Source organism: Podarcis raffonei, chromosome 1, assembly GCF_027172205.1.
Source record: "Podarcis raffonei isolate rPodRaf1 chromosome 1, rPodRaf1.pri, whole genome shotgun sequence".
NCBI lineage: Eukaryota > Metazoa > Chordata > Lepidosauria > Squamata > Lacertidae > Podarcis > Podarcis raffonei.
In genome coordinates, this window is record NC_070602.1 from 43176220 (window position 1) to 43191874 (window position 15655).

The 15655-nt window shown below is 41.8% G+C and overlaps 2 protein-coding genes across 3 annotated transcripts in view; both read right to left on the minus strand.

The window, feature by feature from the left end:
* Positions 1-2276: 2276 nt before the first annotated feature.
* On the minus strand, positions 2277-2869 carry LOC128410993 (cytochrome b-c1 complex subunit 6, mitochondrial-like). The gene has a single exon (XM_053382915.1). It carries the CDS (start codon positions 2781-2783, stop codon positions 2511-2513), a length of 273 nt encoding a protein of 90 aa, XP_053238890.1. The 5' UTR covers positions 2784-2869; the 3' UTR covers positions 2277-2510.
* Positions 2870-7710: 4841 nt separating this feature from the next.
* The window catches only part of INO80 (INO80 complex ATPase subunit), a 54250-nt gene continuing 46305 nt past the window's right edge, over positions 7711-15655 (minus strand). The window contains exons 31-36 of one of the 2 annotated variants that reach the window (XM_053382939.1): positions 15218-15320; positions 14410-14498; positions 13538-13690; positions 12733-12892; positions 10349-10564; positions 7711-9755 (exon numbers count right to left, since the gene is read on the minus strand). In XM_053382939.1, coding sequence (XP_053238914.1) covers positions 9550-9755; positions 10349-10564; positions 12733-12892; positions 13538-13690; positions 14410-14498; positions 15218-15320 — 927 coding nt within the window. In that variant the 3' untranslated portion in view covers positions 7711-9549. Of the gene's footprint in view, positions 9756-10348; positions 10565-12732; positions 12893-13537; positions 13694-14409; positions 14499-15217; positions 15321-15655 lie in introns of both variants that reach the window. The other variant, XM_053382931.1, reaches the window with a different exon arrangement.

The window sequence follows — 15655 nt, forward strand, 5'->3', positions numbered from 1 at the left end:
GAAAGACGTAATTTAAAGGTATTCTGAGACACGCCAAAGTGACAGCTGCTAATTTAAGTGGCAATTGGGCCCAGAGATTATACATTTTAAATACAAATGGGGTAACACAAATGAGGTAACGTGCATAAAAAGAGGTACATGTGATGCACACATCTGTTTTCCACCAGGAAACACCGAGGTAGCATTTCATTCATGTTTTTTTCCAGGAGACAGAGAACAACAAGCTGAAGCAGGTCAGCAGAGAATATAAACCGCAGCAGCTATGCCATCCTCCACAAAATTCTTACAGATGGAGAAGATAGCCAGATTATTATTTTCCTACTCCTTGTGGTAGCCACTCCTTGCTACTGTTCCTAAAATGACAAACAGAGCAATCCTATTTGTGTCCACTCAGAAGTCAGTCACATGTTTTAAATGGAGCTCACTCCCAGATAAATGTGAATAGGAATGTAGCCTAAGGCTATGATTCACCTTCTGTACACTTCATTGGGAGTAATCCCCCTTAAACTAGTGGGACTTCTCAGTAAATGTACCTCAGATCCAGGTGTAAGACAGTCAATTTCTGATATTGTGCTTACCTTTAAAGTTCTAAATGGCTTAAGATCCGGGTTAACCAAAGAACTGCCATCTTCTACAGGACCCTGTCCACGTGCTACAATCACTATCAGAGGCCCTTCTTCAAGTCTCCTACCACCCTGAACTTATGCAGGTGGTGACCAGGGAGGACTTTTCAATTCCAGCAGCACCTTAGGGAGACTTGAGTAGCACCATAGTATATTTGTGGTATCAAGCAAACAACTTTTTATTTCCTCCAACTCTCCAGCAAGTCATTTAAGATGACTCTACTGATATGATCCTTCTGTTGGCTTTTATTGTTCTGGCTGACACAGGGTTTTATTTTGCATTTCATATGTGATAACTGTTTTTGTTAACTGAAGGCTTGTCTATACACCTTTTGATTAAATAATTAAAAACAAAACGAACTTCTAGAGTCAGGGAGGAGGACCTCAGAGTTGTTTGCTGTGGTACTTTTTAAGTTTCTCTTTCAATTTAATTTGGCAACTCAGTTACTGAAGTATGATGCACATATCTTCAAGAGAAAAACAAGAATATGAAACTAGATTCTCAACGTTCCCAAGTCTTCCTTTTGCAAAGATAAGGAAATAAGGCCTTTCCTTATTACAGTAGAAGACGCAGAAGTGACTTACACAGAAAAAAGCCTTCAAACAACAGTAAATTGGAGGTACTATACACTATTCCTGCTGCATATGCAGCTATGTAACGTAATGCCATACTTCTGCTGAGCAGAACTGCATGAGACCTGAAAGTTGTTATAACAGTTCCAAAGGTGTTTCATGAGTAGCTTGTTACCTATAAATATCCACATAGGTCAATGGAGGTTCATTTAAGGTTAATGCACTGCAGAGCTTTCCAGACTTTTCATGTTGGTGGCACACTTTTTAGACATGCATCATTTTGCGACACAGTAATTCAGTTTTACAGAGGTACCTTGGGTTACAGACGCTTCAGGTTACAGACTCCGCTAACCCAGAAATAGTACCTCGGGTTAAGAACTTTGCTTCAAGATGAGAACAGAAATTGCGCTGCTGCAGCATGGCAGGAGTGGGAAGCCCCATTAGCTAAAGTGGTACCTCAGGCTAAGAACAGTTTCAGGTTAAGAGACCTCCAGAACGAATTAAGTTCTTAACCTGAGGTACCACTGTACTAGCAAACTGGAGGTGAAACTAACCCCTTTCCAGTCCCAGGAGGAGCATGGGGAGCGTTCACATGACACACCTACACACTGCAGCCAACACACTAGCATGTTGCGGCACACAGTTGGAAAGCTCTGATGTACTGGAAAGCCATACAATTCACAGGGTTCTCACAACCAAAGGGAGGGTGCAAATTTTGCTAAAAACTTTCCATTTCCAGCATTACAGATAGGACAGACATCAAGGCACTTATACTAAAATATATTTGCACAATCTGAGGAAATGCAATGGAATAATGGGAGTTTCTCCCCAGAGGTGCCAGAAATGACAGAAGGGTGATGGCTGCTTTCCGGAACCATGTAGAGTATTTTTGCAACATTGTATTTATTGCAGTTCTATCCCACACCTTCTCTGTGGAGCTCAGGGTGGTAGGCCTCATTCTCCCCCAACCACTTCTACTTGCATGACAACTCCGTGAGGCAGGTGTGGCTGAGAGACAAGACCACGGTTGCTCAGTGAGCTTCACAGTTAAGTGGAGAGGTTTTTTATTATTATTATTCATTTGACAGGAAATATCTTTAATATCAGAAGTCTACAGAAACACTTTGTTAAGCAGCCACAAATCTTCTACATAACAGATGTATCCTGATGGCAACTCTTAAATTCTCCCAGAATTACCACAGAGCTAGTTGCATTCACTTTCATATCACATGTGCAGAGCTGCATGTTTACTCAAACTGAACACTCAGATTTTCATCAGCTATGCATGAGGACGACACAGGCTTATATTAACATTTATTTCAATTTGCTGAAGAGTTTATGAGCCACACAATGGTCTCTAGCATGCAAGAAGTCAAAGAGTTCCTCTGTACACTTCTCCTCTGTATTGGACTTGGATGACACTCGAGCATTACACTCCTCTAAACGTTCCCGAGCTTTCACACATTTCTCAATCTGTTCACAATGCTCCCTTAGAGTAGTTAAAGGATCCACAAGTTCTTCTTCCTCCTCCTCTTCCTCGGGGTCCCCACTCCGGCCCTCCAGCGCCTTCTCATCCTGCCGCCCCATCGCCGCAAATCTCCCTCAAGCTGGCTCCGCTTCCCCAGAAGGACGCCGAAGGGTCACCCGCAATCTCGGCGGAAATCCCGCCCACTCACAGCCAGTTAAGTGGAGAGTTGAACCTGGGTCTTCACAGTCCTGTCTGGACACTCCAACCACACACTTGCATTTAAGAGTGCTGCAGATATATGTTTGTCATGGAGCCCCACCAGAGGCGTGGAGGCCATCAAGCTGTTGCTACACTGGGACTGGGAAGTTGCTAAGAGCTTTTCAGTGTTTTGTTAAATACACGGCACTGTCTGTGACGTGCACTGCTGTAGAAAGCAAACACCAGACAAAATGCATTAAAGCAAAAGAAATGTTTGCAGTCTAAATGTAAATTGAGTGCAAGGATATCAGCCGTATAAAAAGAACTGGAAATTACAGAGTTTCTAGGAGGAAAGCCCTATCAGTTTAAACATTCATTCATTTATACCCAACCTATTCCCTGACTAAAAGGCTAAAAACGGGGGGGGGGGGGAATAATTAAAAAAACAGTTAAACAGCTGCACCCATATCTGGACAGGGATAGCCTAAATTCTGTTGTTAATCCTCTGTAATCTCTAGGTTAGACTACTGCAACACATTATACATAGGGCTGCCTCTAAAGATGGTTTGGAAACTTCAGCTGAAGAATTCATAGTATCATAGAACTGTAGAGATGGAAGACCACAAAGGTGATCTAGTCCAACCTCCTGCGATGCAGAAATCTTTTTGTCAAACATGTGCTTGAACCCATAACCCTGAGATCAAGAGTTTCATGCTCTACGGACTGAGCTATTCCAGGTTGCTCACCGGGGCAACAGCGGCCAGGTTGCTCACTGGGGTGAAACACTTTGAGCATATTACACTGAGTTTGGTTTCACCTTCTGGGTTTATGCTGAATGTGCTAAAGGTAGCCCCTATTTTTCAAGCAATTTTTTTGCATTCTTTGCGAACTATAGTATCGTATAGCAAACATCCTTCCTGTTTGCATCCTAGAGCAAACAGAATCAGCACTCACCATTGAGAAAAATTGGACTGATAGTACTCTCATTCCAATATTAAAAGCCATTGGCACCAGACAACCTGCCCTTCTCTTTGCCATCTTGATTATATTTGCAGTGATACAAAATGTCCCGTCTCCCCACCTGGCAAATTCTGAGCATTGCTGCTATAAGCAATCTAATAGGTTGCTCGCAGTGTATTTGCAAAGAAGCAGGATATTTGCCCACAGTATCCTGTTTGCCTCTTATTTATCAAGAGCCTTTGCAGCATCTTGGAATGTCTAAGCATAACATTCATATTACAAAAACATTTTACTCACAATAGCTCAAAGCAAGTGGCTTGTCGTATACATAACTTTCTAACAGCTGTGGCTTTGTTAGCAAGGTGCATTCCTTGAATAATGCTTTCGGGGAAGTAGGAAGAGAAGGATGGGACAAGAGAGATTTAGAAATGATTCATTCTCGCAGGTACATTAAGTACCAATCTCTTACATTGTAAATTTCCCATGGGAGGAAATTTTTGCCTTGGCTCCTTCCTCTATGGTCCCTCATGCCTCCTGCAACCTTTGCTCTGGAAGGTTGTGGGAACGTCCATAAAAATGACTACCAACACAAAGTGCTTAGCCTCCCCGCCCACTAAAAGACCCATGCAACGGCTGTTCTCAGTTTTAACATAGGCAGCAATTAGAGCTGGAAAATAAAACAGGGATGGGCAGTTTTGACTCTCCAACAGCTCCAACCAGCCCCAGCTGGGATGATGGGAGGTATACCCCAAAAACATCTGAAGGGCCACAGGACCCCAATCCATGGTGTAAAATGAAGTACAAAAGGAATAATTCTGGATGCGGCAGCAGAAAAATAGAGAAGTTTCAAGTAGAACTACAGTGGTACCTCGGGTTAAGTACTTAATTCGTTCCGGAGGTCCGTTCTTAACCTGAAGCACCACTTAGCTAATGGGGCCTCCTGCTGCTGCCGGAGCACGATTTCTGTTCTCATCCTGAAGCAAAGTTCTTAACCCGAGGTACTATTTCTGGGTTAGCAGAGTCTGTAACCTGAAGTGCATGTAACCCGAGGTACCATTGAATAGCCATGGGGTGGCCATGGCTATCCTTTGGAGAGAGTAGGAGTATAGGTTTTGGGACAACAGTAATTACTGAAGGCAGGCGGTCAAGGAGGGTGCGTCCCTTGAAATATGTCACATGAGAAAGTAAGCAAAGGTCAGAGACAGTATTAAACACAGCATGGGTAGCCCAGCAGGTGTCAAGTGAATTTAAGGCTAAGAGATTAAGAGTCTCTCAAGTGAAATCCACTTAAAGATCTTATTCAGCATTTAGCAGAGAGATAATGAGCTTTAAACCCTTGAATAGCTTACTAGGAAAGCAACAAGTGAAAAGGATCTAGGATTCTGAAGCTGAAGCAGAGGCTGAAAAACCTAAGGAGGGGCCAAACTGTACATGTTATACTAACTATGGATCTGTGCCTTTGGAGTGTGTTCCTCTCCCACCCCATGAATTGCCAGTGAGTCCTTGACCATCTAAGACTGCAACTCAAGTGTAGGGGCAGGTGACTTTAATCCTACAGCCCAACTGTGGTCCTGCTTTAAACTGGACCCCTGCTTTAAACTGCTTTAAATTGTAAACTGCAATTTACAATTGATAAAAACCATCCCATTCCCTTCCAGCTGAGCTCTTCTCCTGCATGCAAATTGCAGGGATGATGCCCCTAATCTGAGCTGGGAAAAAGAATTCCCCTAACCCTCAGGGCTAAGCTTCTGATCTAGACTGACCCATCTCCCACAATTGCAATTTATGTGCCCCTTCCCCTCACTTAAAAGCACAGATATGTAGCTAATATGTCCTCAGATTTGCAGAAAGAGTTCCTGACTAAGGGTGTGGGGGGGTGCTTCCTTAGTCAATTCAGAAGGTCTGGCAATCCTACCTTACGGGCCCTTCACACACATACTAAAGCCCTATGGAGAACTGGAGGGGGGTAAAAACCGAGATAGCAACAAGAAAGCTTCACCGTAGAGATTTAAACTCAGAATCAGAATAAATCAATCCAGCTAGCAGCTGTCCATGTTGAAGAAAACATAATCCTTTAGCTACACTTGAGGAATCAACAAAAATAATCTTATAAAACAGGAAAGACCGAAATATTTCTCCATTTCTAATCCTGACAGAAAAGTTTAGAGGTACGGTGGTACCTTAGGTTGAGTACTTAATTCGTTCTGGACGTCCGTACTTAACCTGAAGCTGTTCTTAACCTGAAGCACCACTTTAGCTAATGGGGCCTCCTGCTGCTGCCGCGCAGCCGGAGCACGATTTCTGTTCTCATCCTGAAGCAAAGTTCTTAACCTGAAGCACTATTTCTGGGTTAGCGGAGTGTGTAACCTGAAGCATATGTAACCTGAAGCGTATGTAACCCGAGGTACCACTGTAGTCCTTTGGCACAGTACTGTTGCCTCATTTTTCTGGGCTACTTTGCTTCCCTTCATTCACACCCCCATGATAAAAAGGTATGCTGCCTGGCGGCTGTTGCCCCTCTCACCAGATCATTTTAGCATTCATGCAGCTTATTTTTTTGGTATGTCTAATTCTCATGATTCATCCTCCCCTCCCCCCAAAATGCTGCACAGAACTCTTTTCGAAAGCTGAGCTCCTCAAAATGTTGTTTTTTACTTTAAATATAGCCAAAGCAAAGCAAGACTCACAGAAGAGTATTAAAAGCTCTGCCTCTTATGATGACCAGTACAGCTTATGTGAGTTTTAGAAGTCTACATAAACACATAGGCAAAACAAATAGTTTTCAGAAAGTTAGGTATAAGAAGAGAAGGTGCTGAAGAAAAAGCATAAAGGGTGCAACGTTTTGTAAGGATCTTCTTAGCACTTTGCTAGCCCCGCTCTTTGTTGGTGTAAGGCAGGGGTAGGAAACTTCTGGCCAAGCCCATCACAAGGCCTTCTTGGCTCATGCAAAAGAGGTTTACAGGCACTGCTGTTTGGTGCCACCTGCAAAACTCTGTGCAAAGCATTTTAAAAGACCCAACTATCTTCTGATAAGCCTTTTTATCTAGCAAATGTATAGTTTATGGGAAGCAGCAAACTGACAGTTAACCACCAGGTAGGAATCAGGGTAAATCTACACACCAAAGGAATGACAAACCTGGCAAAGAGGGAACTAAATCAATATTTTTGGTGCATGGAATAATGACTCCTTATTTTGCTAAAAATAAAAATGAGACTACACAACTGAACTTATACTTACTAATAATCAATATAAAACAACCACACTTGTACATTACCGTTTTTCTTAGCACAGAAAAGAAAGTTCAAACATTATAGATCCTTTTGCTTTACATAGCATGGGATCATGTTGATCTCCTCACAAATCACTGTCAGCTGCCAGGCTTGCAAAGATGTACCCACAGCTACCAAATTATGCAGGAAATATACCATGATACCGTGGGCCCAGTTTGGTATTTAAGCAAGGTGGGAGAAGAGGATGCAGGGGAGGTATTTAATCTACCACACCTACAGTGTGCAGTGCTATTCATATAACAAAAATTCACACCACCATACAGAACGGTATGACAACATTTGCTAACATCTGTACCCCCACCACCCCCGCTGCTCATTGCAACGCTATCAGAAAGGGGGAAACCTCATACTGGGTGCAAGGACGGGGTGAGAAAAGAAAATCACTTGTATTTTAGCTACTGATTTATCAGTCAGATGGCTCCGAGACTGTAGTGGCAAGAAGTCTTCTGCGATCGCCTGTGCACATTCTGTGTATCCTGCTGAATGTAGTTATTTCTTAGACATAGGCAGATGTAAAATAATTAGAAAATGAAGCACTTCAGCACATACCTTGTTTCACCAAACTTTGTCATGGAACAATAAGCCACAGAGACTGAATTTACATAAAATTATCTCACTCCATTTTATTTAAGATTCTTTTCTCCAGTTAGTAAAAGAAAGATGTGTCTCTTTTTATACATATGTACAAGTTCAGTTATAAAAATAGACAGCACATTCAAAGAGGAAAAAAAGGCTTGGCATTTTCTGATTCCCTCTAAACACTGTATATACACATGTGAATCTGAGCGGGGTGGGGTAAAATCTTCATGATTTAACTTAAATATCCCCTCCCCACCCAATTATTCCCTCCAAATCTGTTTTTTTAAAATAAAAAAAACAATTTAACTGAACTTATTTCTGCTATTTTCAGGTGTGCAAATTAAAGGCAGAGTCAACAGGAAGCACTTGCTCTACACTGTGGGACACCAGGCAAGGTGCATGAGACTGAAAAATCCTTTGCTGCCTTAGCTAAGATCTTCACCTCGTAACCTGGTTCTCCCTTGAAAGATGAAAATGCCCAGAAAGAAAATCCATTTAATGTAAATGTGAAGGCAGGAGAACTGCCTCCCTCCTTCATCTCAGTGCAATGCAGACAGAATATATATATTTATATATATATATATCATGCCAAAAGCAGATGGTTCTTGTGCATTCAGAATAGAATACCACAACAAAGAGTTGCACTTAATGGCGTTGCTGCTCTCTAACAACTTTCACTAGCTTCACAGAGCTTTGCTACAGTGCTGGATTCATCACAGTGGAGCAATCCAAATCTGCTGGGTGTGGACACTGCTGACAAATGAGTCTTGCTAAAGAAAAGGAACACCATGAATGGATGGCTTGGAATGAAAGACATCGTTTTAGCTGGGGACTGGATGGAACGGGAAAATAGAAGAATTCCCCAATGCACATCCTTTGTGGTATGGCCAACAGTGGTACCTAAAACATGTTTTTAAAAAACTCTTCTATGGCACAATGAGATGAAAACCAGGGACAATTCCCTACTACTCCAATTTCTTCTTGTAATCGCACACAAAATGGCTTTGTAATCTAAAACATTGAAGAGTCCCACATAAGCCAAATCCAAGAAATTGTACTGAAAACCCAATGCTATGAAAGTAAATGTATCCGAGCCTGGGTTTTGCAATGCTAATTGGCAATTTGAAACTTCCTTCTGCTCTGTGAGGCAGAGGCAGCAACATCATTCTCAAAAGCTCTAATCTGTCCTATTGTCGTTTAGCCAACCAAGCAGTACTCTAGTAGTTCAGAAGCATGATACTGACAAAAGCCCCTTTCTAAGACGCAGTGCAAAACTCCTCTCTCCTTTCCCCTAGAGTCTATTCTTCATTGCATCCACCATTCATACGCATTAGAACCACCAAGATGTTTGTCCACAGCTCCCTTAAAAAAAGGCGCACCGGCCAGAAGGCTCCTCTGAATCTGCGGGGCACCCCCCCCCCAAGTTTAGTTGCTGATCTCCTTCTTATAAGAATGGAGTTGAATTCCGTATGAAACCTGAAAGACGAGGGGGGCAAAGGGTGCTGGTGTGAGTACAAATGAAGGGGGAGGAGATCTCGCAGCCAGTCTCATGTGGAAGCTGGATCCGTTCCCTGCATGATTTGTAGGATGCCAGAAAGAAGCCTAATGGAAAAGTTAAGCTCAAGCATCCCAAGTCTCTGTCCCTCCTCATCCCAAATCTGCAAAGACAGCAAATGTGGGCTACACACAGAAGTGCACACAGAATACCTCTTGCCCCAGTAGTGCAGTTGTCTTCTCCTCAAGCCCACATGTGGGATGGAAACAAGGCATCATCTGTAAACCCTTTTGCTGGTAGGCGTGGGTGGGCTGCTTAGGAAGCCACTATGGAGACACACAGGTTCCAGGGTTTCAGAATTACTATCGCCCACCTGAAGTGTGGGCTCCTTTGTATTGTTTTCGGATTGAGGTTTCTGGTGCCAAGGAACCTGTCAGGTTTAAGGGTTTGGAGGTTCCACAAACGCTGTTTCCTTTACTCAAGGGGGAAGTGGCGCTTGACTGTCCAAAGTCTGAAAGTCCAGCAGGTCGGATGAGAGGAGTCTGAAGAGGGCTGCCTGAAGACATACCTAGCGACAAAAAGCAAAATTCTTCCTCAGTGGGCCACACCCAGACTATAGCTTTTTAACTGCATACAAAATTAAAACTGCAGCATTAAGATTAACCAAGAGCTTTACTGTCAACTTTAGCAAAGAATTTTTTTTTTTAGTATCTTGGCCTTTTACCCCAAGGATACCCAAGGCAGTGAGTATCAAAATCCGAGCCCATTCATTACAGTGGATAGAAAGCTGTCAAAGAAAAGGAAAACATTCTATTTTTTGTACGAGTATTTAGTACTGAGGCTTAATCTGACCAATCATAATTGGATTTTGTGATAAAGAGACTTAGTCCCCAGAAAGCGAGTGAACCTTTTAATTACGTATAAACATACTGATAGGAGCAAAAATGTGGACTTGAGCCGACAACAGTTCTATCTAACTGCTTATCTTTCAGGGACTAGAAATGAACTTTTATACCATCATATGCGCTGGAACTTCAACATGCCTGGATTTCAAGTGGAGACTTAGATATCCTACAAGGATATCTTCAGGTGTCCTTAAGGACGGCTGAAGGCCTGGTGTCAAAGCATAAAGGGTGTTCAAGGCCCCACACAGCCTCCTACCTTTAGACACGTTGTACCCATACGCTGCATATGCGGCTGCTGAGGCGGCGGCTGCTCCTGCTTTGGCACCTGCCATGGCAGCTGCACTTCCGGCTGTGGATTTCCGGCTCCGGCCTTTCCCTGTGCTTTTTGACCCGCCATTTGCACCTTTGGGACGGCCTCGGCTTCTACCTGAATGACCTCGTCCTGTGATGGGCATATCCTGTATTGAAATTCCTTAACAAAACCAAAGAAGAAAGAACATTTAGTGATGTGTAACAAATAGTGACTGTATAATTAAATATAATTTAGTAAAGGAGACCAAAATGTTTTGCCTTCATAAACCCCCATCCCCTTTCAAGGAAGTTACCTCATTCTTCAAGGCAGATAATATTCTGTCACAAACAGCAGAGATATTTAGAAAAGTGACTTTGGGCAACAGTCACCTGCTACCTGAGCCTTGTACGATCGAGTAAGACTATCTCCACTATGACAATCCAATGCTTGTCCAAAAACTAAACTTGTTTGATACATTTAAAAAGACATGCTTGGGGATTAAAATGTATGTCCTTGCTGAATCCATTGTAATTGCTAATCTCGTACTGATAAATACATTGTAAAATATTTTACATCAACGTTTTATGATCTACCCAAGTCTACTTGAAGCAATTCAGATTTGTGCCTTAGGAAATGAATTTGTATACGGTGGTACCTCTGGATGCGAACAGGATCCATTCCGGAGCCCCGTTCGCATCCTGAGTAGAACGTAGCACACGACTGCGCGTGTCGCCGCTTCCACACATTCGAATGACGTCATTTTGAGCATCTGCGTGAGCGGCAAAACCGGGAAGTAACGGTTTTATCTTAGAGTTTATACAAGGTCAAAGCTGAACTGCCCTAAATGGCTTCGGCCCAGTATACCTGAAGGAGCGTCTCCACCCCCATTGTTCTGCCCAGATACTGAGGTCCAGCTCTGAGGGCCTTCTGGCATTTCCCTCACTGTGAGAAGCAAAGCTACAGGGAACCAGGGCGCCCGCCCTGTGGAACGCCCTCCCATCAGATGTCAAGGAAATAAAGAACTACCTGACTTTTAGAAAATATCTGAAGGCAGCCCTGTTTAGGGAAGTTTTTAATGTTTGATGTATTTATCGTTTTTAATATTATGTTGGGAGCTGCCCAGAGTGGCTGCGGAAACCTAGACAGATGGATGGGGTATAAATAATAAATTATATTATTATTATTATAACTGTGGGATGGGGAGTGGGAAAGGCAATGGTACGCAATGTTCTAACCCAATGGTTCCCAATTAGGTAAGTATTGTGGACCCCCTACTTTTGTAAATTTTGATATCTCTATGGTAGTTTTTGCCATGGACACCCTGGATGGGTTACACAGACATCCTGGGGTTCACAGATGACCAATTGGGAACCACTGTTCTAAACTGTAAAGCTGATGGCCTGATCCCATAAACCAGTAACATTAGTCAGCTTTGTGGAACTACAGCAACTCCACCCATTACCTGGAACTTGCACTGCTGATAGCTACCATATTTACTCGAGTCTAATGCACCATTGAATCTAATGCACACCTCAATTTTCAGAACCTTGAAACCAAAAAAAGTATTTGCTGGCAAATGTAAATGTGCCATCGAATCTTAATGAGCACCTTAATTTTCACAACGTAATTTGGCCAAAAAAGGTGAGCATTAGATTTGAGTAAATACGGTAATTAATAGAGCCCCTTTTCAAACCGGTAATTTTAGGAAACAGTTGTAACTATTCAGACTTGGACAGAATGGAATTAAGAGAACTGCAATTTGCATTCTGCAATGGCAACTCAGCCAAATGAGTCAGGGAGAAGGATCGAGACCCCCATTTCCCTTCTGGTCACTTTTCTTTTCAATGCCTCCTGCGAGAGACAATGCTGCAGTCAAGAACTAAAAGGGAAGGCAGAGCAGTTGAAGGTGTTTCAAAATTTATTTTTCTACTACATATATCTCTAAGCAAGAAACCTCTCAAATACAGTAATGAAAAGAAGCTCGGCACTGCTGATATGAGTATCATATTATCCTCCTCCTAAACTGTAAGGCAAATGGGGTGCTGAAAAAGACAGGAGTTGCCTAAACCCATCCACTTAAATTTACGGCCGAGTTGAGATTTGAAACAGGAGCCAACTTCATACTTTTGTCCTTACTCCAACTTATGAAGCTTATTTAGAATCAAAATAATTAAGCAGTGAATGATCAAGCACATCAGATTTCACCTGAGCTAACAAATCTGAAGGAGACATTATTTGCTAGATTAACTCCAGTTCTGCCCGTAAGCAAATCCAGTGCTCAGAAGCACGGCCATATACTGAGTTCACATTATGCTCCTTGTGCGCCATGTTTAAAGACAAATACTAACCATTCATGTTGTCAGACACTGAGCCCGTGATGGAAGCAGGAGAGTTAGTAGCTCTTGACTGAGGCGCTGAAGATGCTGGATCATCCACAATCACCAGCATGTCATTGCTGCTCTCGTCAGGTGGGATGGATTCCATGTGCAACTCACTATTGATGGAAATCTAGATCATATAAAAATAAAAGCCTGTAAGTTCACATTACATCCTGTTATCATAAGTTATGTACCCTTTAAGCTATGCTTTTGGATTAAGCCTGCATGCTGAAATCAGTGCACTATAGAACTAAAAAATGCAAGAGTATAAAAACTGCTAGAAGCCTTGGAGAATGAAGGGGTCCTACTTTGTCTTCTACAAAATGTGTTGCTGCCTCCCTCACCTATCACAAATGGGACCCATCAACGAGAAGAACCTCTTTCCATCTGCCATTCACCTATTCTTATTGAGTGTGGTCACTCTGAAGCAGCCCTATGATGCGGATCTTAAATTTTGAGTTGGCTCAAACGGGACATCTTTTAGGGACCATGGTCCCAAGTTATTTCAAGTTAAAGCCAGAACTTTGAACTGAGCCTGGAAATGTATGAGAAGACAGCGCAAGATACTTTAAAAATAGATATCAGATATATGGTCAGAATGGCAAACGGCAATCTGATGTCTGCCGTGCCCATATATTCAAAGCTAACCTGGAAGTTTCTAAAGATTGTACAAAAGTGTTGTACAGCTATCTCCATCCACAGCTGGTGTACACTGCGATAATCTCATTGCGCCATGTATGAAGCAGCCCAATGGTGTTGGTAAAGAAATTCCTACCTCACTGAAAGGGCTGGGCATGGCAGAGTCAACACTAACAAATGACTCATCCCCGTCAGCTGAGAGGTTGGAATTATCTGCAGATGGAACAAACGGGATCACCAGATTCATGCCTTCTTTCCTTTTCCTCCCGTCTAACTCGTCTTCCTTCTTCTTCTGCAATCAAATTAAGGAAACAACCATCAAAAGGGCTGGAAAACATGGGAAAGTGGCTAAAAGCAGGCTCTTTACTGAACTTTGCAATGCAGTTCTCCAACCAAAAAAATTAACAAAAATGTGTTTTAGTCGGAAGTGTGCTTAAAAACGCATATATTAGTGAAAATAACATGCAAAATGCATTATATTAGGAACAACTGTTTGCAAAAATGTGCATATTAGAACTGTATAAATAATGAAAATTTAAGTTATCTACCAGTAACAAAACTTTTTGAGGATAACAGCAACATTTTCAATGCCAGTTTAAGAAACATTGCTATCCAAAGTAATCTGTAATCTCCATTATTATTATTTCAGGAAAATTCATTTCAGACAGCAAAAATTATATTTATTGAGAATTTTCATTCTCTTCAGAAGTGAGCTACAATCAAATAAGAATGACTAAAGTCCCACTTTAAATCTGAATTAACCCTATATGTGGAAAAGCAAATATAAAGCAAAAGACAGAAGAACATCATTCTTAAAAACAGAGACATATCCATATTCATTGGAGAATTTGCATCACTTGCTCTCCCAGGAAGATTGAACCTCCTTGATCAGGAAGGCACTAAAATTAACCTGAGCGGGACAGGTGGCCTTACTGCTCCTGAAGGCAATAATAAAAAAACATTTAAAGCAATAATGTAACAAAATAACAGGAGTGTTATTTGAAGTACCTTTTCAGCATATTTTTCCCTCTTTCGTTTACGCTCTTTCACACGATTTGTCTCCTCCTGCTGCCGCTTCTCCTCCTGACGCTGGCGCACTACCAGTTAAAAAATAAAGTCAGAAACCATTATTTACCAGAAGAACTGCAAAATTCTTGCAAAACACAAGAGCCCAGTTGAACGCAATTGGAATAGGCCTGTGTTGGTCCTTTAACCTCCTTTAGTCCCAACAATGTAACTTCATCCATTCTCATGGTTCCATTCTCCATTCCCTCAAAAAAGTCTATCAGACCCAAATCCAAGAATGGTATCCAACAAGGTAGTTCCATTAGCACAACTATTTCTGATTGTACAATGGAACTTCCCCTTCCATTCATCTTCCTTGGACACACCATGTCCTCCCCAAATCTGCTTCAGAGAGTTGGAGGAACACTCTCTGGAACAGTCAAAAAGAGAAGCCAGCGTTTCTGCTTCTAAATAGGAGCGTGATTGTGAGATTCTTAAGCTTTGTTTTGTAAAATAGCACTCTGCAGCAAAAATGGAGTTGAATGTCTCAACTGCCGTTAATCTTGATACTGAATGCATCTATTTAAGGGTGGATCCAGATTAAATAGTTGTGCTTAGCTCCCACTGAAATAAATGGGAAACGATCAAGACATGACTTTCTGTTTGCACTTATTTCAATGGGACATAAGCACTTAGCTTCTTTATCTACCTCATTTTATAGTTATTGATATAAATAAATTAGCAAACAAAAACACAGGCACACAGTGGGAGCTGGTATATGACAGAGGTAGGAGTATGGACTTGCACATACATTTTTTCTCAAGTTCTTCATCATCCAGAAGCAGACTAACCACCTCCTTGGGTTTCAAGGTGTCGGGTTTGAAATTGCCACCTGAAATCACCATCCTTTGAATCTATGGAAAAGAAAGAATGCATCTGAATTTTTCTTCTCAGATTATTTAATGCCAGAGACAATCAAGAAGAAGTGGAGGCACTTTATCTAATATCTATTAGATTGAATGTGCGAGAAATATTTTTTTTAAGTCTGAACTTTGAAAGTTGTTTAAAAATGGCAATGTTATTTTGTAATTCTAATCCCAAGAGGCACTCCATGGCACAAAAATGTATGTGTGCACCCTAAAGTGGTAAGAGCTTTGGTGCTATGTACAATTTACCCATTACTGCCAAGTGCTACACTTCATTACAGGCATATAAAGGTAATCATTTCCCATTAGGTGGTATTATCTTT